Source organism: Cercospora beticola, chromosome 5, assembly GCF_033473495.1.
Source record: "Cercospora beticola chromosome 5, complete sequence".
In the NCBI taxonomy this organism is placed as follows: Eukaryota; Fungi; Ascomycota; class Dothideomycetes; order Mycosphaerellales; family Mycosphaerellaceae; genus Cercospora; species Cercospora beticola.
Window position 1 is genome coordinate 4,352,973 of NC_088939.1, and position 21,061 is coordinate 4,374,033.

The 21,061-nt window shown below is 52.6% G+C and overlaps 10 protein-coding genes across 10 annotated transcripts; 3 read left to right on the plus strand and 7 right to left on the minus strand.

Moving 5' to 3' along the window:
• Positions 1-210: 210 nt before the first annotated feature.
• Positions 211-1,336, plus strand: RHO25_008894 (uncharacterized protein; the record flags this gene model as incomplete). The annotated part of the gene is made up of 3 exons (XM_065603113.1): positions 211-640; positions 700-978; positions 1,035-1,336. The coding sequence occupies 3 exons, from the start codon at positions 211-213 to the stop codon at positions 1,334-1,336; spliced, it is 1,011 nt and encodes a 336-aa protein (XP_065459185.1).
• A 588-nt stretch (positions 1,337-1,924) lies between these two features.
• On the minus strand, positions 1,925-2,479 carry UBC15 (Ubiquitin-conjugating enzyme E2 15; the record flags this gene model as incomplete). Its single annotated transcript, XM_023604699.2, has 1 exon — positions 1,925-2,479. The coding sequence occupies one exon, from the start codon at positions 2,477-2,479 to the stop codon at positions 1,925-1,927; it is 555 nt and encodes a 184-aa protein (XP_023460437.1).
• A 369-nt stretch (positions 2,480-2,848) lies between these two features.
• GPI8 (glycosylphosphatidylinositol anchor biosynthesis) lies at positions 2,849-4,054 on the minus strand (the record flags this gene model as incomplete). Its single annotated transcript, XM_023604701.2, has 1 exon — positions 2,849-4,054. The coding sequence occupies one exon, from the start codon at positions 4,052-4,054 to the stop codon at positions 2,849-2,851; it is 1,206 nt and encodes a 401-aa protein (XP_023460439.1).
• Positions 4,055-4,505: 451 nt separating this feature from the next.
• RHO25_008897 (uncharacterized protein) lies at positions 4,506-5,200 on the minus strand (the record flags this gene model as incomplete). The annotated part of the gene is made up of 2 exons (XM_023604702.2): positions 4,506-4,904; positions 4,982-5,200. 2 exons carry the CDS (start codon positions 5,198-5,200, stop codon positions 4,506-4,508), a joined length of 618 nt encoding a protein of 205 aa, XP_023460440.1.
• A 2,139-nt stretch (positions 5,201-7,339) lies between these two features.
• Positions 7,340-8,023, minus strand: RHO25_008898 (uncharacterized protein; the record flags this gene model as incomplete). The annotated part of the gene is made up of 1 exon (XM_023604703.2): positions 7,340-8,023. One exon carries the CDS (start codon positions 8,021-8,023, stop codon positions 7,340-7,342), a length of 684 nt encoding a protein of 227 aa, XP_023460441.1.
• Positions 8,024-8,630: 607 nt separating this feature from the next.
• Positions 8,631-9,697, minus strand: RHO25_008899 (uncharacterized protein; the record flags this gene model as incomplete). The annotated part of the gene is made up of 2 exons (XM_023604704.2): positions 8,631-9,438; positions 9,498-9,697. The coding sequence occupies 2 exons, from the start codon at positions 9,695-9,697 to the stop codon at positions 8,631-8,633; spliced, it is 1,008 nt and encodes a 335-aa protein (XP_023460442.1).
• A 2,149-nt stretch (positions 9,698-11,846) lies between these two features.
• Positions 11,847-16,720, minus strand: RHO25_008900 (uncharacterized protein; the record flags this gene model as incomplete). The annotated part of the gene is made up of 6 exons (XM_065603114.1): positions 11,847-13,064; positions 13,137-13,730; positions 13,805-15,959; positions 16,021-16,166; positions 16,282-16,600; positions 16,653-16,720. 6 exons carry the CDS (start codon positions 16,718-16,720, stop codon positions 11,847-11,849), a joined length of 4,500 nt encoding a protein of 1,499 aa, XP_065459186.1.
• A 724-nt stretch (positions 16,721-17,444) lies between these two features.
• On the plus strand, positions 17,445-18,341 carry RHO25_008901 (uncharacterized protein; the record flags this gene model as incomplete). Its single annotated transcript, XM_023604706.2, has 1 exon — positions 17,445-18,341. One exon carries the CDS (start codon positions 17,445-17,447, stop codon positions 18,339-18,341), a length of 897 nt encoding a protein of 298 aa, XP_023460444.2.
• A 631-nt stretch (positions 18,342-18,972) lies between these two features.
• On the plus strand, positions 18,973-19,832 carry RHO25_008902 (uncharacterized protein; the record flags this gene model as incomplete). The annotated part of the gene is made up of 3 exons (XM_065603115.1): positions 18,973-19,159; positions 19,208-19,279; positions 19,333-19,832. The coding sequence occupies 3 exons, from the start codon at positions 18,973-18,975 to the stop codon at positions 19,830-19,832; spliced, it is 759 nt and encodes a 252-aa protein (XP_065459187.1).
• Positions 19,833-20,011: 179 nt separating this feature from the next.
• On the minus strand, positions 20,012-20,929 carry RHO25_008903 (uncharacterized protein; the record flags this gene model as incomplete). The annotated part of the gene is made up of 1 exon (XM_023604707.2): positions 20,012-20,929. The coding sequence occupies one exon, from the start codon at positions 20,927-20,929 to the stop codon at positions 20,012-20,014; it is 918 nt and encodes a 305-aa protein (XP_023460435.1).
• Positions 20,930-21,061: the final 132 nt, after the last annotated feature.

The window sequence follows — 21,061 nt, forward strand, 5'->3', positions numbered from 1 at the left end:
TTTGCTCCTGCTATGCGAGCAGAACCTCGATGGCAGGGGCGCATGTTCCGCTTTAAGATGGCTTGTTGACGGAACTTCATCCATCTCACACACCAATCACTAGACCTATCTCAGCCACGACCGCATCGATACAGCTTTCATCGTGTGTATCGCGACTCGCAGCTTGCGAACATACGACTCACCCGACAGCAATCACTACCAGCAACGATCATGCGGCTACTGCATTTCATGCTTTTGATGCCGCTATCGGCTCTCGCACATCTCACGCCGAGTACAACTTCCGCCAAGAAGGGATACACAATTCGTCCTCGATCACAGACAGCGAAAAATGGCAACGCACTCTGGTCTCAAGAGCACACGAAGACGAAGACCAAGACCAAGACAAACGTCAAGACCATAGTGACAGCGACAACCGGGCCGTATCAAAAGGATTGCGACCATTGGCATTCGGACCCTCAGGTCAGAGAATGGGGCGGCATTCCAAAGGTAGTAAAAGATGCTCGACAAATCGTCGACCTCGTTCTATCGGTGCGCAATGGCACGACCACAGAGGTCGGGCTGCTCGGACCTGAAGATTTGTTGGCTCTGGAGTGGAGGTATTTTGGCGTGCTCGATGCTGAACGAAGGGAGTATTTGGATGGTACGTGCTCGGTTGGAGATTCTACTGAGAAGATGTCCCTGGCTAATTGCAGCTTGCAGGAAACTTTCAAAGGTTGCAGCAAGCATGGGATCGAACGACATATCGTTGCAGAAGTAGTAGTGAAGGGATTTGCAATATGCCTGGTCCCACTGGGTGGGTGCTTTTGGACATGCCGGAACCAGTCGTGAATGTCTGCCCTTGGTGGTGGTCCGTACCTCCCACATGGCGACAGAGTGTCGGCCAAATGTTCCAATACGAGAACGACTGGGGCGTCCTCCGCGAGGCAGGGCTCATACATGAGATGCTACATCTCAAGATCGTTGGCGAATCGAGATCAAGTAAGTGCCATTTTGTCTCTTGGTGGACCCCGAATGCTTTGCTGACGTTGGAGCAGTCTTGGACCTTGTGGACAAAATGTACTGCCCACCAGAACGCGGCAACAATTGCCAAGTGTACGGACCCGAAATGTGTCAAGGAGCAGTTCGCAATGGCCTTGATACAACCATGAACGCGGATAGCTATGTCATGTATGCGATGAATATCTGGATGGGGTCGATATATGGTCTGCCGCCGCCCAACGGTCCAAGAAAGGTTATGCATCCGAAGACGACTGGCAATCCGTTGCATCATCCCAGTGGCACATGCAAGTGGCCAGAGGCATCCAGGTATGCCAAGAAGACCAAGGTTTCCATTTAGTGGTGAACAATCATTGAGTCTTTCTTTGGCGAGGCTTTTGGTCTGGAATCTTGAGAACTTCTGCATGCTGTATTTAAGCATGAGAGTCCATCATTTGTAGATCGTTTTCTCGATCATTCTGGGACAGGATATCTGAGCAGCTCAGTTGACTTCTCGCTTGGTCTCCGATAGCTTTCAATCGATCAAAGGATCATGCACTTATCACGCGTCCTTCGTAGGTTTGACCTCTGCACAATAATTGAACATATTCACCCACTACTCGCGCGCCTGCTGATGATCCTGAAATGCAGTGGCAACATGGTGCTCGATCAACTGCTCCGGCTGTCTCGAGTGTCGCGTTGTTTCTGGCATTCTCAAACGCAGAGGCACCTCGTGCTTGCACGTTTCGCATTCATGGAGGCGTATCTCATATCCATCAAATATCCTGGCTCTCGTAAATGCTCTCCGTTCCCAAAGCTCTCGCCGAATATCATGCCAAGTTCATCCCAAACTCCTCGCTATGCCTATGCAACACAAAACTCCGCAGCGCCTCAGTGTCCCAACGCTCTCATTCAATCATGTCTCCCTCTCCCAAAACCGAGGCACCACTCAATCCCAAGCATTCTCCATACTATCCCTCACGCACCTCCTCACCCTCTTCTTAAACTCTTTGCGGTCCTCCCTCCACAACTTCCCCGCCTCAATATTCGCCGGCGACTCATCATTCGGACTCCCCAACATACTGATAACGCTCAACAGAATCGTCTCAGGCGTTTGTACAGGACTCCACCTCTCACTCGCATTCTCATATCCATACTGATCCTCTCCCGGCGAATGCAAGATACTGATACAGACCTCCCCATTCTGATAGACGTTCGGATGGAAAATCGGCGTTTCGAATTTCAGTTTCGGTGGATTGTGGGGGTAATCGGGTGGGAAAGACATTCGAGCGCGGAAACAGCCTCCGCCGTAGAGGGAGTCTTGTTCGTCGGAGAGCATGAGCATGACTTCCCATTCGAAGATGTTGGAATTTACGAGGCCAACGCTTATGCCGGGTATGTCTTTATCTGTTTGCATTTGTTTGTATTGCTTGCCGAGGATGAGGGCTGCGCTGGAGGTGCCGCCAGGCGAGGCGGTGTTGCTTCGATTGGCGGGCGAAGCCATGGTGGGGTGGAGGGCGGTGGTGTTGCTCGGAGTGTGGCACTGATCGAAGCAGGGCGGCGTGTTTGGGCAGAGTGGAAGAGCTGGGATCCAATTCAAAGCGAGAGTTGCACGTGTACGGGGTGTTGAGGTATGAGTCGCAGCAAGTGTGTGAGAAATGTAGGAGAAAGGATGCAGTGACGTGCCAGCTGGATGAAGCTCTGCCGAAGCTGTGGCGGATAGCACGATAGCACGACATGATATCGCCACATGCATGAGCAAACTGAAAACTTGTAGGAAGATCGGATTGACAATCATCTGTTGCAGTCACTCAATGCACTTCATGGGTATCTACCTCGCACACGCCAAAACTCCGAATAAGACATATGGACTTCAGCTCTTTGTCAGAACATTGGCAGCCAACCATGCACCACCCACCAGCAGCAAAGATGCAAGTCCTACGGCCTTCTTGGCCCATCCTTCACCAGCTTGCGCCATGTTGAGCGCAACCGGTTCTTGAGCTTTGTCCGCGGCGGCCTGCACAGTAGCCTCGCTGCCCTGTTCCGTCTTGCTGTAGTTCAGATCTTCCTCACGTTGTCTCTCCATGATCTTTTGCAGTGCTTCCAGGTCTCTCTTCCAATCATCTGCCTTCGCTTCATTCATGCCACTCGTCTCTACACCTTGCACGCTGCCGAAGAAGTCCAATATGCGTTTATTTCTCACAGCCTCCTCTCCTCCAGGAAATAGGTCGTATCTCACACCCGCGTCGCTGTGCACTCGATCGAATGTATAGTAGTCGAAAAGTTCTCCAAGCCTCACATCCGCACTCGTGCTGTTTAATCGCGTCTCCAAGAACTCCAAATTGTAATATGTCCACCTGTCAATTACTGCCACGCCCACATCCTGATCCGCATGATGACTGTAGCTGCTCTGATCTTTCTCACTGCTCCCTGTCGCAATTATATTCGGCGTGTAGAAAGCGGTATACATCGTGTTCGCCTGACACGTATCAATCATGAAGAGCAGTTCATGGTATCTCTTCTTCTCCCACATTTGCTCGAACGCGTCTGCAAGATCAAAGCTGCTGATCTCCTCGCTGTCTTGAAACTTCAGAAACTCGTTCCCGCCGTGTCCAGTCATGTAGATGAGGATATTCGAGCGGTCGTCGGTCATGAGTCGTTTACTCGTGGGATGCGATGCCGGCCAGCGATCTGTAAGCAGCCGAATGAAGTTCTCCACTGTGACCTCGTTCCCTCTGTAGTCCACCTCTATTCCTCCCATTCCTGCCTTATTGTCGCGAGAACCTTGGTCATCGTATAGGTCTAGTTGTCGCGACTTGTCGTTGAAGACGCTGCCAGGAAACGAGTTGCGGGGATTGCAGGCCATGTCGTCGGGTAACATGAGGATGATCTGGCTATCGGGTATCCCTAGGCGTTTCACAGTACGATATAGAGATAGCGTATTCGCGAGATGGCGGTAGTTGAACCAGAAGCGGGATGTGCTCACTAACACTGCCCAGTTCGAGGTGTGAGTGGCAGATGCTTCTGGGAGGGCGGCGAGTAGCGCCAGCAGCGCCGTAGGGAGCTCGAGGAGGCGCATGGTGATATCGTGTAGGTCTGCCTCTTTCGGATGTGTGCGTTAGTTGTCACGTTTGGAATCTGGAGGGAGAGTGGCTGCTTAGGTGAGCTTCATGTGGAAGTAAACAGGGGTCTTGCCGAGCTCCATCAAGTTTAGCGCGTATCAGGTGAAGTAACGTCAGGTCAGATATTGCTCACTATTTCAGACATGACATTCAACAGCAGTCATGAACGAGCACGATAACCATTCACTCCAACGATAATTCTAAAAAAAAAAAGCCGAGCGAATCAGTCTGGGGATTTGAACTCATCTTGCCGCAGGAATCTGCAGGTGAAACGAGAATGCAAAGTGAAGCAAAAACGTGAAGTGAATTCGTGGGTTGACCGCTCTGCGAATCTCATCTTGCCCTGTAATGACCCTTTACGCACACAGACAGGACCTATCGCAACAGCCTGCTCCTACTTCGGCCCTTTCACTTCAGGCTGTCTCTCAATCTGGACAAACCACCATCGCGGCCAATCAAGCTAGCCAAGCTCGACCGGCTTCGCACTGGACTCTCCCGGAAGTGCTCGTTGAAACGTTGAGTGAGCTCTCTCAGTGGGATGCTCTCGCCCTTGGTGTCGGCGCGATTTGCCCAGTCGACATGGCTTTGCGCAATGAAATCTTTCTGTGCCTTCGAATATATCCTATCCTCAACCGAGTCACGACGGCCTCGCCATTCGTCTCCCTGCTCACGCTTTTCCCGCCGCCGCTCTTTCTGGCGCTCCACCTTGCGCACTTGGGGCTTGCGAGAGCTATGGCTCCGCGGAGGAATGTCGGATTTGAGTTGTTGAGTCGACGATGATGGCTTGGCCTCAAGTGGTCGACGCATCTGGACATCTCGACGGTCAGCACAATATCATCAACGGCAGAATTTTGCTTCAAAAATCAAGGTCTCGGAGAACTTACGCCTTGGCTGGTCCCAAATGCTTCTGGAAGGCGGCGACGCATCACCTGCGCAGTCGGTGTTTGAAGCCCGTTGCCCTTTGATGCCTGCTCGGTGAATACCGTTTCGGCACCTTTCAGCTTGAAAGGGGGGTCGCCAATCCAAAAGCCAGTCCGCCGCTGTAGGTCCAAGTTCCGAGGCCAGGAGAGGCGCGAAGCAGAGTCATGTGCATCCTCCATCATGACGCTTTCGTATATGCTTGAGGTCGAAGATTCATTCGAGCGGATTGATGTTGCGAGATGTGGTCAGGACTGATGATACCGTAAACGCAAATCCCGACGCTGCACTCAACTAGGACTCATTTATCGCGATACAGGTGGAAGACACCTTCGGCCAAGCAGAGCCAGAAACGGCGTGATGACTGGAGGCCAGCAGGAGGATGTTCTGAGCACGATCGCTAGAGTGCGGTGCTATTCGTGGTGCTGCAGGTCGAAGCTGGGGCAAACGCGTGGTGTGACGAGCGCATGCGCAACTGTCGTGTGGAATTGTAGTAATTTTGATGCGCGCGACGCGCAACGCGGATGTTGTGAAAGGCTGGTGATGCCGTGAAGACTGGAGGAATCACCGCCAGACCGGACTTGAATGGAAGAAGTCAGTAACCGACAACGGAGAGTGTATGATGGAGAGTGTACTGACCGGAGAGGCAACGTGACTGGTGAGTTGATGAAAGGGGTAAGTCGGCAAGCAGGAACCGACTGAGCGAGAACAAGGTGCAAGTTCGGTGGGAATACAGCTGTGAAGTCAAGTCAGCGCGAAGGACGAACGAGAATGTGGTGTCAGTCAACTCACCTGGAAAGGAGAAGGAGGAGGTGATGATCGGCGACCCGGTGGTATCAATGAACTTGAGAATCGGCAAGGATGATGGCGTCGACAGCTTTCGAGACTCGAAGGTAGGACTGACGCATCGAGGGCTGGAGAATAGTGCGTGCCGAGCAGAGCGGTTGAACGAGGGCATGCCAGAGTGGTGTTGAAATGATGTTTCCATTGAATGGAATTGGAGGCGTGGGTGGAGTGTAGGTGCTAGAGTGACTAGGTGAAGTTGTTGAAGCGGCGAAGAAGGACTCGAGAAGTTCGGCGAGGATTTTGTTTACGTGCGAGGAAGGCACTGCACCTCGAGTACAAACGGCGCGCAGACCCCTGCACTTCACATCTTGCAACGGCAGCGCCACTCGTGGACCACAGAGACAAGGCCTCTATCTGCAGCGAATCCATCACTCAGACGAGGCCTTCATCATCACAACGTCGAAGTGCAGCAAACCAGGCTTCACCTGGCAGAGCAGGGCCTCTTCTCGTCTGCTTGAATGCGCGAGGTGGGTTCGCTTCACTTGCGTTAGGAGAGCTGCCATAACATCAGCTATACGCGACTCGATCGACGGCATGCCGGCTCATCGTTGAATGTTTCCTACCTACTGGCACTGCCCACGCATGGCGCGACCTGAGCGCGACACGTCAATGCGAACCCCATTGACTCTATTTGACAGGCCAAGGTGATTTGAGACGTATGTGAAACATTCTGGAATCTGGTGACATAGCGTTGCTTGCAGCTGTGCCTGGATCAATCACGCTGCATCAATATCTCTTTAGCATAATTGGAGATGAAGCCACGAAGTCTTTCATCGAGTCCCGGATGCGGGAGACTTGCTTCTGGCCAGCAGCGGCAGGTCTCTATTGTAGTGGAACACGAATCTGACTGACCGACCCCTCATCGAACAGGTGTTATTCGGATCCTCGCCACATGGTTCTGGTGCTAGACCAAATGCTTATAAACGGGGCAGTCTACTTTCTGCGTACACGTCAGCTCTAATTTTGAACTACAATCATCTCTCGAACTTTGGGTCGTTCCCATCACTGAATTACATCATGGGGTGAAAGGAAATGGGATGTTGTACAATCATGACGGTGTCCGTTCTCGTAGGTTTGATAACGCCAAATGTCCTGAAGGCCGGATATGGCAAATCAGAATAGGCTGCTGCAACGCGGTACGCGCGAGTGACACGCGCACCTCTTTGAAGCCAGAGCCGAATGTCGCAGGTCTTTGGGGTCCGTCTCCATCTCTAGACGCCCTTCGCCCTCGGATGTAACGTCCATGTCTTCGAGCCTGGTGCTTTCACAGTGATGTCGCGAGAGTGTTCTTCAGTCGGCCTCTGGTTTAGTCCATCTTTACAATTGTTTTAACTCTGGATGCTGGAAAGAGTAGGCGTGGTAACATCCCATATCACCATACCCGCAGTACCGCCTGCAACCCACGCGTGTCGAGTCGGCCTCTCCAATGCCTGCCAGAAAGCCGCCCGAAGGTGCATGACAATTCCCGTAGCACCTCCTCAATCACCAGTATCAAGCTCCAAATCCAACTGCACCCCATTACTCACACCATAATCCTCCAGTGTCAAAACATCCTTAAAAGGCCTCTCTCCCTGCCTCTTCAACATAATCTCATGCGGCTGTCTTCCAATATGCGCCGCAACCATAGCCTTGAAAGCTTTCACGCTATCGCTCGCAAGGCATGGGATCTGCGCCTTGGTTCCTAACCTGTCATTGACCGTGACGATAATCATAGGCTCGTTGGAAACAGGCGCAGCCTTGGGTTTCTTCTCTTTCTTTTCCTTCTTCTCTGATTTGTCCTTGTTGTCAGACTTGCTCCGAGGCGCATCTCCTCCCTCTTTCCTGCGATCTTCGTCGCGGTCCTGTCCAGGTCTGTAATTATCGCCGCCATCTCGTCTTCTGGGCGAGCGGTCTCGGACGCGATCGTCTCTTCGGTCGCGAGAGTCATCCCTGCGTCGAGAATTATCGCCATTGCGGTCTCCATCCCTTCGATCATCTCTGTAGTTGTCGCGCCGCGGGGATCGGTCTCTGTATCCGCGCTCTAGGCGTCCACTGTCGCGAGGTGCAGCATCTTCGTCGCGAGTCTTCTTTTCCTTCCACTTAAAGCCGCCTGTCTTTTTCTTTGGCTTTGATATTCGTGCGGGCGACGCTGAGCGGTCTCGTGCGTCGTTATCGGAAGGCATATTTGCGCGGTGTTGACACCAGATGAACTTCACCAAAAGTTGGAAGTCGAGCTTCAGTTTGACGTAGTGAAGACAGGCCGGCTTAGCTCCGGCGACGACAACCAATCACATGCATTAGAAATTGATGATCTGTGCAACGGTTCATAACGCTTTTTGGGTATTGCAACGACTATGCATTAAGATTGATCTCCGAGCTACATGACCTTTGCGGTCTTCTTTCGGGGTTCCTACTCCGATTCGAGCCCCCAACCTCTCGCGCCTCCTTGGCTTTGTTCGTCCTTACGGACGCATTCCCTTTCCGCAGTCAACTGTGGCAATGCACGCTTACCCACGGCCCCACATCGACACGTATTATCTGGACGAAACTCGCCTCCAACGCCACTTTGCCCTCGTTCCAGACTCATCCTGCTGTGGCTGTGATTCAGAGCTGTATGCCGTGTTTGTATCCACGTGTCCGCGGGATCAAGGCTGTTTTGGGCTTTACTCCCTCGTCTTGGGTAGCGTGAGGTGGCCTCCTTACATCCAATATGCTGTATTCGGGTTGTAGTGGCTGGAGGGAAGTGCTCAGGAGGGTCTTGTGATTCCGACATCCTGGGTGTATCCTTGTTCACTCTGCTGGCACCTCCTTCACGGTTACTGTAGGCCCGGGTTTGGGTACGGCCACAGCATCCAGACTGCCAGCGTCGACGACTGGTTGCAACGTGTCCCAAACTTGCTTCATCATGCACTCCACCCATTCCGCTTCCTCTAGCTGTAGACTCATCTGTTTTCGAGCCATTCGGCTACGTTTGATCTTGATTCCAGGAGTTCCGCAGGGTCCAACAACAGGGCTTGCTGGGGCAGAAGATGCGGGAGTAGTGCCATCTGGCGATGACGGTTGTGATAGTACAACGTCCAACTCCAGGCATTGGTGAATGAGTTCTTCTATCCCGTCTCTCGTGACATTAGCTTTGGGCTGCATTCTCTCGAGGAATCCTTCGCCGAATAATGAGTCTTCCTCGACAGCTCTTTGCACGGACTCCAGAAAGAACATAAATGATGGCAATGTGGGGCCTTCGATTGTGAATGGATAATGCACATCGCTCAGCAGGCAAGCGGCGTAGAGCAACCTGATAGTGAATTCGGAGTCCAGAGAGTGTTCCACAACGCACGCGGGGCAGCCACGTGTGTAGCACCAATCGCGTTCCTTCTCTGCGCTGAGGAAGCACTGGATCCAGACGAAAGCGCTTCGCGATTGACCAGTGAAGGCGTACTCCAGGTCTTCGAGCTTCGTTGCGTGTGTTGCAGCAGAGGCGACGCCGCACGCTCTGTCAAATAGTTCGACGACCGGAACAAGCAATGCGTGAAGGATGTCGCGTATTACCAGCCAACGCTCAAGAGTTTCCGGAGTCGCAGCGGAATGGCTGCCACAGAATCTGTAGAAACGTTAGGACCAAACGTGAAGCGCCGATTGCGATGGGATTGATTGGCATACCCATAATCGTAATGTTCGGCCAGATGATTGCGGAGAATGTTGAAGCCGTGGGAATGAGCCAAGGTCTCGACGTCCTCCGCTTTGAGTAGAAATGGAGCTGCGCCTGGCACGAGCGTTGTAGATGCCATGTTATCGAGGCTTTCGTTCGTGGACGCTCTCTTGTCTTTCGCAATGGTCGCTACTGTTGGTGACTTGGACATTGCAGGCCAAGTGCCTCATGAACTGCAAGGTAGTGCGCTCCTCTACCGCATGGCGGTGCTTTGTTCGCAGCAAACGCGACGCGATATATGACCGTGCGATGAGGTCGTCGTCGGCGCAATCACGGGCGCTTCCTTATGGGTCCTAGCAGAGCACTGTCGCTAAGGCAATGCTTTCCTAATAGTGGACGGCTCCGCTGGAGAGCAGGAGGAACGAGTGAGACGAGAAAAGCTATCGAGGAGGATGTCGATCAATGCGCTGATAGTGAGATCGGTAGCCCACCCACACTACGTACACCGCAGCGACGGTAGGCTCGAGGGACGGAAAGCAAAAGCAACACAGCTCAGCAGGCGGTTTCTGCAGGTACGCCAGAGCATCGACCAGGCTTGCGTGGCGGGAAGGCGTGTGGAGCGGGCCCAGCAAGAGCATGTGAACGTGATCAGAGCGCATCCCATGGGTGTGCGAGGCTACCGCGGAGGACAGGCTCCGCGCAGCCCCCAAGACCGCGATGCTTTCCATGGCACAGCGCGAGAGACGAATTGGGGGAGGGATGTGCTGGCACGCCTGGCACATGAAAGAGCCTGGCCAGCTGTGGAAACGGTGTCTTCTCGGAGCAGCGCTTTCTAGCCAGCTTCTAGCGGCTTGCAATATTGAGCAAGCTAGCGACCACTGCGGCAATCCGACGCGCCGCCTGCTGCATGCTAGAAGCCTGTCTGCGAGCTCATCGGGCCAATGGCAGACGCGGAATTGTCGTTGAAAACTTCACCAGACTTCTGCAATTTTTCCTCAGCGATGTTCTCCCTTTGCAACAGCTGATGGCCTTTCCTGTGGCGGACATCAGGCCTCACCCCAACAGCCTCCTCCTCGGCCTCGGAATGTCCGGCGTCGGCAGCGACGATGAGACTGCCGATGCACCAGCGATCACCTCATCTCGCAAGCGACTACCGATTCCGAGTGCAGGATTGCGGCCGGCACTGCGCACCGCCGTCCCAGACGTCCATCAATCACGAGGACGCCCGCGAAACGTTGCTCACAGTCGGTGCACGCTGGGCGTATGCACTCCGCAGTTGTGACACGACAAGGAGCCTATTTGACGCGACCTTCCTGGTTGCATCGAAGCAAGTCTTCAGGCCTTGCCTTAGTCGTGCATATTCCGAGATGGATCTCTACCGACGAAAGCCACAATATGCGCCTGATACGCCAGGAAGAAGCGTCTCGTGATGAAGTGTGCGCCTTGCATCCTGCTGCGATCAGGTCTATGCCCTTCGCGTCCGGATTACAGACAGGCGTCTGGACATCGACTGGAGAGTACCGTTGTTCTCGAGCGCCACTTTGCATGTGAAACCACGGCAAAGCTCAAGTAGGGCATGTGATTGCAACTCAAATGCAAGTAGGCTACTGTATAGGCTGACCCATGGCTTCAATCCGGGGAAGAGAACGTAAAGCTGGGTTCTGAAGCTGCGCCGTGACTGCATCGTGACTTTGCCCATCTTTTTCGGCAATGTCTGCAATCTGATACTGCTCAGGTCTCGAGATCAGGCGGGACGCAAGCATATAGACTTTGGTTTCCCGCCGTTGCACAAGAAGTCAGCCAGCGGGACCGAGAGACGTCGGGTGTCCACCAAGCACAACGCTCGCAAATTCAACAACTCTCTCAGTACATCCTCCTCCAGACAGTCGACAATTTTCGCGTGTCAGAGTCCAGCTGACAGACCCGGAGGTACGCGTCCTCACAGTAGCGTCTGCACACCGCCTCGAAAACTACAGACACTGTCGATCTCCCTAGCTTCGCACCCGTCTTCCCCGGACAGACTGCGACAAGAAAGATCGTCAGGAACAAAGATCAGCTGGGAGTCTGCCGTCAACTTTTGGCTTTCTTGCTACATTATATGTTGTATAATGCGAAGCGCGAATGCTGGCCCAGTACATGCGGAGACGGACTGCTAGCCTGTCCAGATCGATGATCTTCAACCTTTTCGCTGCGAACGAGTGATAGGCGATAACCACTCCTTGGTAAGCATTTGTGTCTATCAGCTGGCATATTTGCACGTGTACATCAACCATGAGCTGTGGGACACCAACCATACTTGGAGCTTGCGAATAAAGCTACTTCGGCCTGTACATGTAGTAGCTGACCCGTGGTTCAACGTCCTACTCCTCCAACCAGAATCTCTCCCACGCCTTCACCCACTTATCGTTCCTTAGCTCCTCCAACCACACCCTGAACTCAATAGGTTCTTCCCCATCGATATTCATAACACCATTCGTAATCCCATGCCAACCATCAACAGGCCCTTCAACATACGCGTGATCACGCCCGCAGAAATAACTTCCTTTGACAGGACACGTTGACGGGTCCTCGTTGTACTTTTGCCGTTTCTCGAAACAGTCTCCGCACAAGGTGGTAACTCTGCACACCATACAGACGTACATGGGAGATTCTTTCCAGTACTTCCATGTCGCGTGCGGGTTGCAGTCGCCGTCACATTCGACCCAGCCACTCTTCAAATCTCCCGCGTCATCAGGTGGGATTGAGCTTGCATCACTTCCGCCATTGCTGGCAGTGTCTTCGGCGTTGGTGTCGTCGTCATCGTCGTCAGCGGCAGATCCTGCTGTACTATTGTCCTCATCAGCGCCGCTCTCTGCATCTTCATTGGCATCGTCATTCCCTGCTTCATCAGAGGCGGGCTTTTTCTCATCCTTATCCTTCGGTTCGGCAGGAGGATCCAGTTCCGAAAACTGAGCAGAGACCAAAATTTCAGCCTCTCGTTCCAGACCGTCGAGTTGCGAGACTATCTTCGCCATATTGATCAAATTGAGCCAGTCATTCCAGCCAATGTCATCCACTAGTGCCTCGTAACAAGCATCAAAGGCATTTTGTAATGTTGTCTGGAATTCCTTCGCTGTAGCCATTTTCCGAGCCATCTTGGACACAATAACAGTGTGATGGTTCAGGTCAGATTTTGACACTGCGACCGATGTCGCCAAAGGTCTGCTTGTGAGGCTTTTGATTTCGTTGAAAAGTTGTGCTTTCACTGTACGATCGGAGCTTATGCGGTATTGCTCCCAGATGATATCGGCCATAAGCAAGATTGCTTCGCCGAGAGTGGTGGAAGGGTCTTCCTCGGTGAATTTCAGTTGGTATCCATCTGATATCGTGTCCAGGTTCTCGTTCAAGAGGGCTTTGGCACTCTCGGCGTCGCCATTGATGAACCATTTACCTCGCGCAAGCTCCCAGCGAATGGGGGCTGCAGCTTCAACGGTATTGAGGAGGTCAATTACTTCTTCGTATATCTTGATTGCTGCATCCATCTTACCGCTTCTTCCAGCAGCCATGAAGAACTCGGTATGACCGCTGCCGTCGTATCTCTGTGATTGGTAAAAGGTGAATGATTAGCACACATCCTACAATTCCCTTATCTCCTACACAAGTAAACTCACCCAGGTCATGATTGTCAACTTCTCTGTAGTCTTCCAGCTTCCAACTCGGTCGATCAAAGTCGCGTCGGCCTGCTGTTCCAAGTAGAGGTAGAATTCATCATATAGGTCCTCTCCAGACATGGGCTCTTGCGGATCAGCCTGTCTCGCCAATTCGTACGATTTCGCAACATCTTCGAGTTTGCCCTGCTCCTTTTGAATATTTGCCAGCGTAGTGTAAGCACGACGCAGTAGGCTTCGAGGGATATCAGGCTCCTTGATGACGATGTCAACAGCGTTCAGAGCTTCATCGAGCTCGTCTAGTATAATGTCAGCATTCGCCAGAACCAGTTGGGCCTCGAAGCGTCTCGGATCAGTTTGAAGAAGCTCGATCGCTTGGAGAGCATAGCCTCGAGCTTCACTTTCAGCAAAGCACCGGTTGTTCACCAAGAATGTAGCAAGTGCCAAGTAAGCATAGCCATCCTTCGGTGTTTCTTTGAATGTGTTGAAAATGTTGATGATCTCGGTCTCATCATATTCTCGATCTTCCTCATCGCCGTCGTCGTCTGTGGCTTCACTATCGGCGTCCTTCTCGACTAATAGATTTTTGAGTTTGGTCTGGAAAGTCTCTGTCAGTACGCTCGATTTCCATGCGCAAGAAGAGATATCTCTGGGTGAGCATCACCACTTACCTGCGCAATACACTGCCTCGCGTATGTGTACGACCGCTTGAGGGTCGAGTCTGTCTTTGCGCGAAGCCAATTGGAGATGTGTGCCTTGGCCAGTGGAACGAAGGCTGTGCTTGTATCTGCGAACACATTCTGGTAGAAGGTCAGGGCACCCGCAGATAACTTTGATTCGTGTTTCATTCCAAGGTCGCTGTAGTATTTCAAGGTGCCCGTCAAATAGTCGTCCGGGAATGCCCAAAGTTGCTCGTCATAGTCGACATCCAACTCTTCAAAGACAGCCGCAACATTGTTATGATTGGTCATGATTGCGACCATCGACTCTAGTACTGTAAGCAATTCTGCTTCGGGGAAATGACCCTGGGTCATCGCCCAACTAAGATGATAAGTCCACTCAGATGCTGCGTATTTCTTCAGTCCCTTGTCGACATTCGGATGCATGCCACAAAGTATCTGTGAACACAGCACGAATATCTCCCGGTGCGCCTGTTCCGCATAGGTGCGTAAACCAAGTTCATCTCGTGGGGCTGTTTCGAAAAAGCTGCGGGTGGACCGATCGTGAAAGCGCAGAGGGTGATCACCGTCACTGACACTGGACTCATCGGCTGTCTGACCTGAATTGAGCACTTCCAGTGTCGGCTCCTCCACATAAATGCCGGCGGCATTGCGCTCTTCAGCTGGGGCAAGCCGTAGGAAACGCGACAGAGAATTGCCTTGAAGCTCTCTCTCCAGATCGAATGCATCTAGTCCATGCATCTTTAACAGCCCAAGACATTCTTGGAGTGTCAGTGCTCGATCCGAGAAAGCGAGCCATTTGAACAAGAGCCTGAGAGCCGGCAGAGCGGTCGCAGAAGTGTGATGAAACATGTCATCGAGGATCTGTTTATAGAGCGCAGGCCAATTTTCAGGCAGCGAGTTAAGCCGCTTAAGCACTAATGGCTCTCGTCCTACAGCGTTGAAGTGTCTGAGGATGTGTTCACAGAACAAGAAGTCGTATGGGGGTTTACCGTCTGTCCTCTCCACAAGAGCACTGACGATGCTCTGCTTCGCAAACTTGGAGAAACGTTTAAGGCGGTCGTCGTCGTTCAGGTGTTGCCAGATGAGTAGTTGTAAGTCCGCCACTTGTTTCTGTGAAGAGACGTGCAGATAATCTGCACTCGCAGCCTGCAGACGTTCGTCTATTTCTTTATCAGGACGAGTGGTGCATATTAGTGAAATGTTGCTGTTGGCCATAGTTTTCGCTGCTTCGAAGAATTCCAGAAGCTCTTTCTTTTCGCGAAATATAAGCTCATCCAGGCCATCCCATATGATGTATAGCTTCGCAGACGAGCCAGCCGGGAAGAGAGGAGCCACCAGGTGTTTCCAGACATCCTGCCATTTTTCAATGTCAATATCAAGGTCCTCACGCCGGATCTCAGCATTGAGCATTTCGCATAGAACGGGGTTCTGCTCCGCAACCTGAATCGCTATCCAATTAACAGCATTGCAGAACGTGGTCAAATCGACAGAATTCTGCTCGCGGAAGAAGAAGCTTGCCACACATGTGTCCGCAGAAGCATGCTTGGTCAGATGATCGAAGACCGAAACTGCTATGTGGCTCTTGCCATGACCTGCCGGAGCCTCAATCGCAAGAATCGACATTCCCTCCCGGGGAGTGGTTGATGGTGCGATGAACGAGGTCCATGCCTTCTCCTCGAATAGCCACTGACAGGTATCTGGCAGAAGTCGTTCCTTAATACCTTGGTACAGGACTGCCGGATCGACTGTATCTTCGAAGAAGGTACGGACTCGGTTTGAGGTTGCTGGTTTGGTCGCCGCTTTAGATGCTCTCGGCAGCCCGACATCGCGATTTCGCTGATCGAACATGGTGAGAAGCTTCTGAATATTCTTCAAATCGTTTTTGACATCTTCCTGGTGTTCAAGCACGCTCTGGAGCATTTTCGTTTGATTCTCGATCATCTCGGTCTGCAAATCCTGGTTCTGCTGCAGCTCGACTGTCATGCGATTATTCTCTTCCGTATTGCCGAGAATAGCGTATTCTGTCGCGGCCTGTAAGCGATTGAGACTTGTGTCCATTGCCTTTCGCGCGCCTCCCAGGTCACTGTCTTCTCCTTTGATCATGTTAATTACCCACTTCTTTAACCTTCCAAGCTCGATGTATCTGTTGGGAAGAAGTCAGTTCGCCTGTATCATCAGCGTCTATGAGTAACAAATGGAAGTACTTTGTCGCGAAACCGCACATCTTCAGAATGCTTGTGAAAACATCCATCAGGCAGTTGCGGTATGCAGGATACGCCGGCAGTCGCGATTCCAGAATTGTGATCCTCTGCAAGAATGCATTCATGTCCTCGAAGAATGCATTGACGGCCTACAGGTCTCAAGATCAGCATGCGAAGCTCCCAGTCTTTCTGTCGACTGCAAACGAAGGCTTTTCTGCCAGCCAGCTGCATGGCGGAACGATTAGCCTGGGCCATTCGACCTACATCATAATCTGCAGACACTTGCTTGCAAGCACTGAGCATATAAGTCAACGCTGTGCCTATCGCGGCTGCCGGCGGGAAAGCAGGAGTGGCCGCGGCAACCAGTTGTTGAGCTCCGGTCTCGATGTAGCCGATATTCGCCATGAAGAGGCTTCGGAGTTTGTCGACCTTCTTCTGGTTGTGCCTGAATTTGTGGAACGAGTTCATCTCTTTTGTGCCGAACGCAATGATCTCATTGACATTTGCGAACTTGGGCTGTAGATCTGTGCCAACAATGCCCTTGTATGCTCGCAGAGCATCGCTCCACAGATCGGCCACATCTCTATGCACAATTAGCAAATCCTGGAGAAAGATGCTGATCGCGTTCTGCGTGCCTGTTGTCCTTTTCGAGCTCGCCCTTGATCTTTTTCACGCTTTCTGCGTCCTGAGCTGTTGTAGACATGTCTGCTAAACGTTAAGGAACCAAAAACGAAGCGGCATGCCGAAGCATATCAGAGAGCCAAGGAAAATGTTGGATCTGTCTGGTGCATATTGGGAATGTCGCGCTCAGCCTCAGCTGAAGCTCTTGCGTGCCTCTCCCGCAGCTCTGCTTGCGCCACAGACGCCTATCCATTGGAAATACCAGTTGTGATTGGGGCCTGGGACGCAGATTGTCTAGCACTGCTAGCATGGCGTGTACCAACAGTCGGAGCTCCTCACTCAAGGCGCAAGGCGTCCGGCCACGTGAACCCAGGTGCTGCTGCGGCCTAAGCAGAATCAAGCTCACCGCACAAGCCAAACGCAGCGGAGCTTGAGCTGTTGCAGAGGTCGTCGCGAAGCTGCAATGTCGATGTCGCAGCGGTCCCTCACATGGTCGCTGCCGAGACTTTGTGACCAGAATGGCACGACTTCTTCACGCGAGCCTTTTTCGTCGAGCCAAGCGCTGACGCGCAAGGCCAGTCCGGCGCGTCTCCTATGCGTCCTGTGCACATATCACATCACACTCATATCGTGATGCCTAATAGAACGTTCATGGATTGTAGGAGACCGGTCGTGATTTTGTATGCCGAAGTACACCCGACAGCCTGCACCTGCTGACAGTGTCCAGGGGTTCCTTCATTCTCGCCTGTTTCGTGCTTTACATCCACGCGCTTTTCCCGTGGACACCATCAGGAGGAACAGTCAATATGGGAAGCAAACCGCCCGCAGCCATTTTCAAGTTTGAAGCGGTGACGGATGTCTTCATGCAGTCTCAGCCCGGCACAAATCCCAGCGACTTTGACAATACAAAGCAGAACTTCGGCCTCATCCATCAGACGTACCCTACAGACCAGACAAGCGTGAGCGACGTGGACACGGACTGGCAACGGTTCATGCGCTATGTCCACTACCTCAAAGCTACAACCGGAGACCACATTGACTACAAAGTACTCTACCTTGGACGGCATGGAGAAGGCTTTCACAATGTTGCCGAGGCATATTACGGCACCAAGGCCTGGGACGACTACTGGTCTAAGCTGGACGGCAATGGAACGATGAATTGGCTGGATGCTCACCTCACCGACGTTGGGAAGGAGCAAGCTCGTGCAGCTGGAGCGTTCATGCAAGCTCAATTGGTCCAGCCACGAATGATGCCAGCACCGGAAGGATACTATGTATCGCCGATGTATCGCTGCTTGCAGACTGCCACGTTCACATGGGGGAACCTAAAACTCCCGCCGAGTAAACCTTTCAAGCCTCTGATCAAAGAGCTTGTGCGCGAAGTGCTCGGCGAGCACACATGTGACAAACGAAGCACCCGCACTGCAATACATGAGGCATTCCCTGATTTCCCGATCGAAGAAGGCTTTGCTGAGCAGGATGAACTTTGGCGTGCCGACCACCGCGAGACGCACGAGGAGCACGATGCCAGGACGCAGGCTTTGCTGGATGATCTGTTCACGAGCGATGACAAGACCGTTCTGTCGCTCACCAGCCACAGCGGTACTATTGCAAGCTTCCTGCGCGTTCTTGGCCACAGAGAATTCAAGCTGCCCACTGGCGGCATGATCCCAGTGCTGATCAAGGCAACGAGATTGGACTGAGAGCTTCATCAGCAATCAGCGCACAGGACTTCGCGAAGAACAGCTCAGCAGAAGTCGGAGGCGGACCCGGGCCAAGGTCCTTGAGGTCTGGTGCAGAGCAAAGTGCAGCCGCAGTGTGAGCAAGGAGGGCCTTCGAATGGGCCGTCATGGTCAATGGCTGCTATCCATCGCTTGCGTTCTGCGACCAGACACGCTTGCGATGCATATTTGTAGTCGCAAGATATGTCCCGCTGTGGTGGCTACGCAGAGACAGATGCTCCTAGAAATGGCATTGGCTGCTGGATGCAAAATGGGTGGCGAAGATGAATGATCGAGCTCCGCATGTCCAAGGCGCGTTGCCACGAAATATCGACTGTTCACATCACCTACAATCCAACATGCCGCGCTCGATTGGCGACGGGAACAATTTGTGCGCAGCCGAGACAGCGACGTTCGTACCTTCCCAGTTACACGATGTGTATATGCTCGGCAGCTGCGTCTGAGCTGCGACTGCCTTCCCGAGGGCGAGTTTGGAAAGCACCTACTACATGTAGGCACCGCTCCGCAGAGACGTCAACACAACACACCTCGAAGCACACTCTCGATTGCGACACTCGTTGACTTTACTCTCCCACTCGCTGCACCCAACAAAATGCAACTCTCATACAGCATCGTGCTTCTTGCGGCAAGTTGTGCCGGTGCAACCTACGACACGATTGGCAATGTCGGACCGGCAGCGTTTCTCTGGCCCCACGAACGCCCTTTCTTAGCGGATACGGACACCATCTCTCCCTGTGGCTCGACACGTGGTGTTCAGACAAGGACCGAGTTTCCCATGAGTGCGTTGCTTCGAGGCAGCACGGAGAGACCAAGCTGACACAGAACAGCAAATGGCCGAATTGCTCTTCTGGCCCGCAACAAGACACGCGCGGTTCATGTTGCAGTCTCGTACTCTAACAGTCTGCAGCCCTCGCTTATCCTACCTGCAATGCATCCTGACATGTTTCTGCAGACCCAGTTGAACAGGACGACTTCGATATCTTCGATGGGCCCCAACAAATCCAGCTCGGTATTGGTCACACTTGTATCTGGGCGCCGGACGCACCAGCCGGCGTGGCAGCTGGCGCAAATGCCACCTTTCAGGTGTTTTACACCACCGGAGGAGCACACGACGTCCACTACGCTTGCGCAGATGTCACCTACGTCGATTCCGGCGCTTTCGACGAGCTCGTTCCATGCTTCAACGCCACGAGACCTAGCAGCTTGAATCCGCGTACCATTGTCTCGCCGACAGCGTTTCCTTACAATTCTCCACCCTGGGCAGAGAGCGACAGCCGGTACACTCTGCTGTCACCTGGCCAAATCACGGCTATCACCATCGGCTCAATCGTGTTCGCTGCCTTGATTGCTTCAGGGCTGATTCCACTCTGGCGGCGCATCCGCAACCGAAGAGTGGAGCCGAAAGAAATGCAAGAGTTGGAGAAGGCCACAAGTGAATCGTTTCCACACTAGGTCAACGAGATCGTGACCCCACTGCGTCCTTGCTTGAAGTTGCGTGATTGCGGCACGCGGATCACTGCGAAGCATGGCTCACAGGAATGTCAGACGACATGGTTTTGTTCAAAGACTGAAGCATGATAGCTTGCACTCACCAGATATGTTTATGAAAAGCATGGAGACATGGAATGTATTTAATCACTCTTCGTCGTCGTTCCACCAGCCACGATCGCCTTCAATTTGTCCAATCCACTGCCGCTCCAATGTATCCCGTCGAGCATCCACAGAGGTAACAACGAATGCAGCAGCCAGATCACAGTTCCCATATATCCATTGACAACACGGTTTGCGGGCGTATCTTTCAACAGCTCCTCCACCACTTTTCCGGCAATATGATGTCGATCATGTCCAGCCTCAGTGGCCGAACTCTCGAGCATCAACTTCTCCACATCCTCCCGAATGAGCGAATACCAGCTCGTTTCCGCGACGGTCCCTCCCCTCATATTCTTCGCAAACTCCGTCTTCACAGCACCCGAAACCAAAGCCACGACGTTGATCCCAAAAGGATCGAATTCCAACCTCATTATATCTGTCAAACTAAGTAACGCAGCTTTCGAACTCGAATAAATTCCCATATAAGGTCTACTAAAACCAGACAGCCCGGCTACGCTGGCTTGATTTACAATCGTGCCTTTTGCTGCGCGGAGCAACGGGAAAAATGTTTGAGTTACGGATAGTGCTCCCCAGACATTGACGTCGTATTGCTTTTTTGCGAGGGAGATGTCTACGTCTAGGAGAGGGGAGTAGTAGCCGTAGCCGGCGTTGTTGATTAGGAAGTGGAGGTGGCCGTTTGTGAGTTGTTTGATGAGGTTGTAGGCTTCTGAGAGGGATTTTGAGGAGGTTACGTCGAGGTGCATCCGGATCAGGAAGCCTGAGTTTGGATTGTTGGGGGTGGGAGTGATGTGTTCGATGGTTTTGGTTTCGAGGGCTGTGGCGATTACGTTTATGCCGGAGGTGAGGAAGGCTGTGGCTTCTGCGTCGCCTAGGCCGCCGGGGCTGCAGCCTGTTATGAGGGCCCATTTTGAGGATGGAGTTTGTTGGGCCGTGGCCATGTTTGAGGGTTGTGCGGTTTAAGCTCGAAGCCGATAGTGCGGTGAAGTGCTACCTTATGTTGACTGTAGCTGCGAGCCCCACTTTAAAAGCATGCAAGGAGCTCAGATTCTGGCGGATATAATGGCCATACA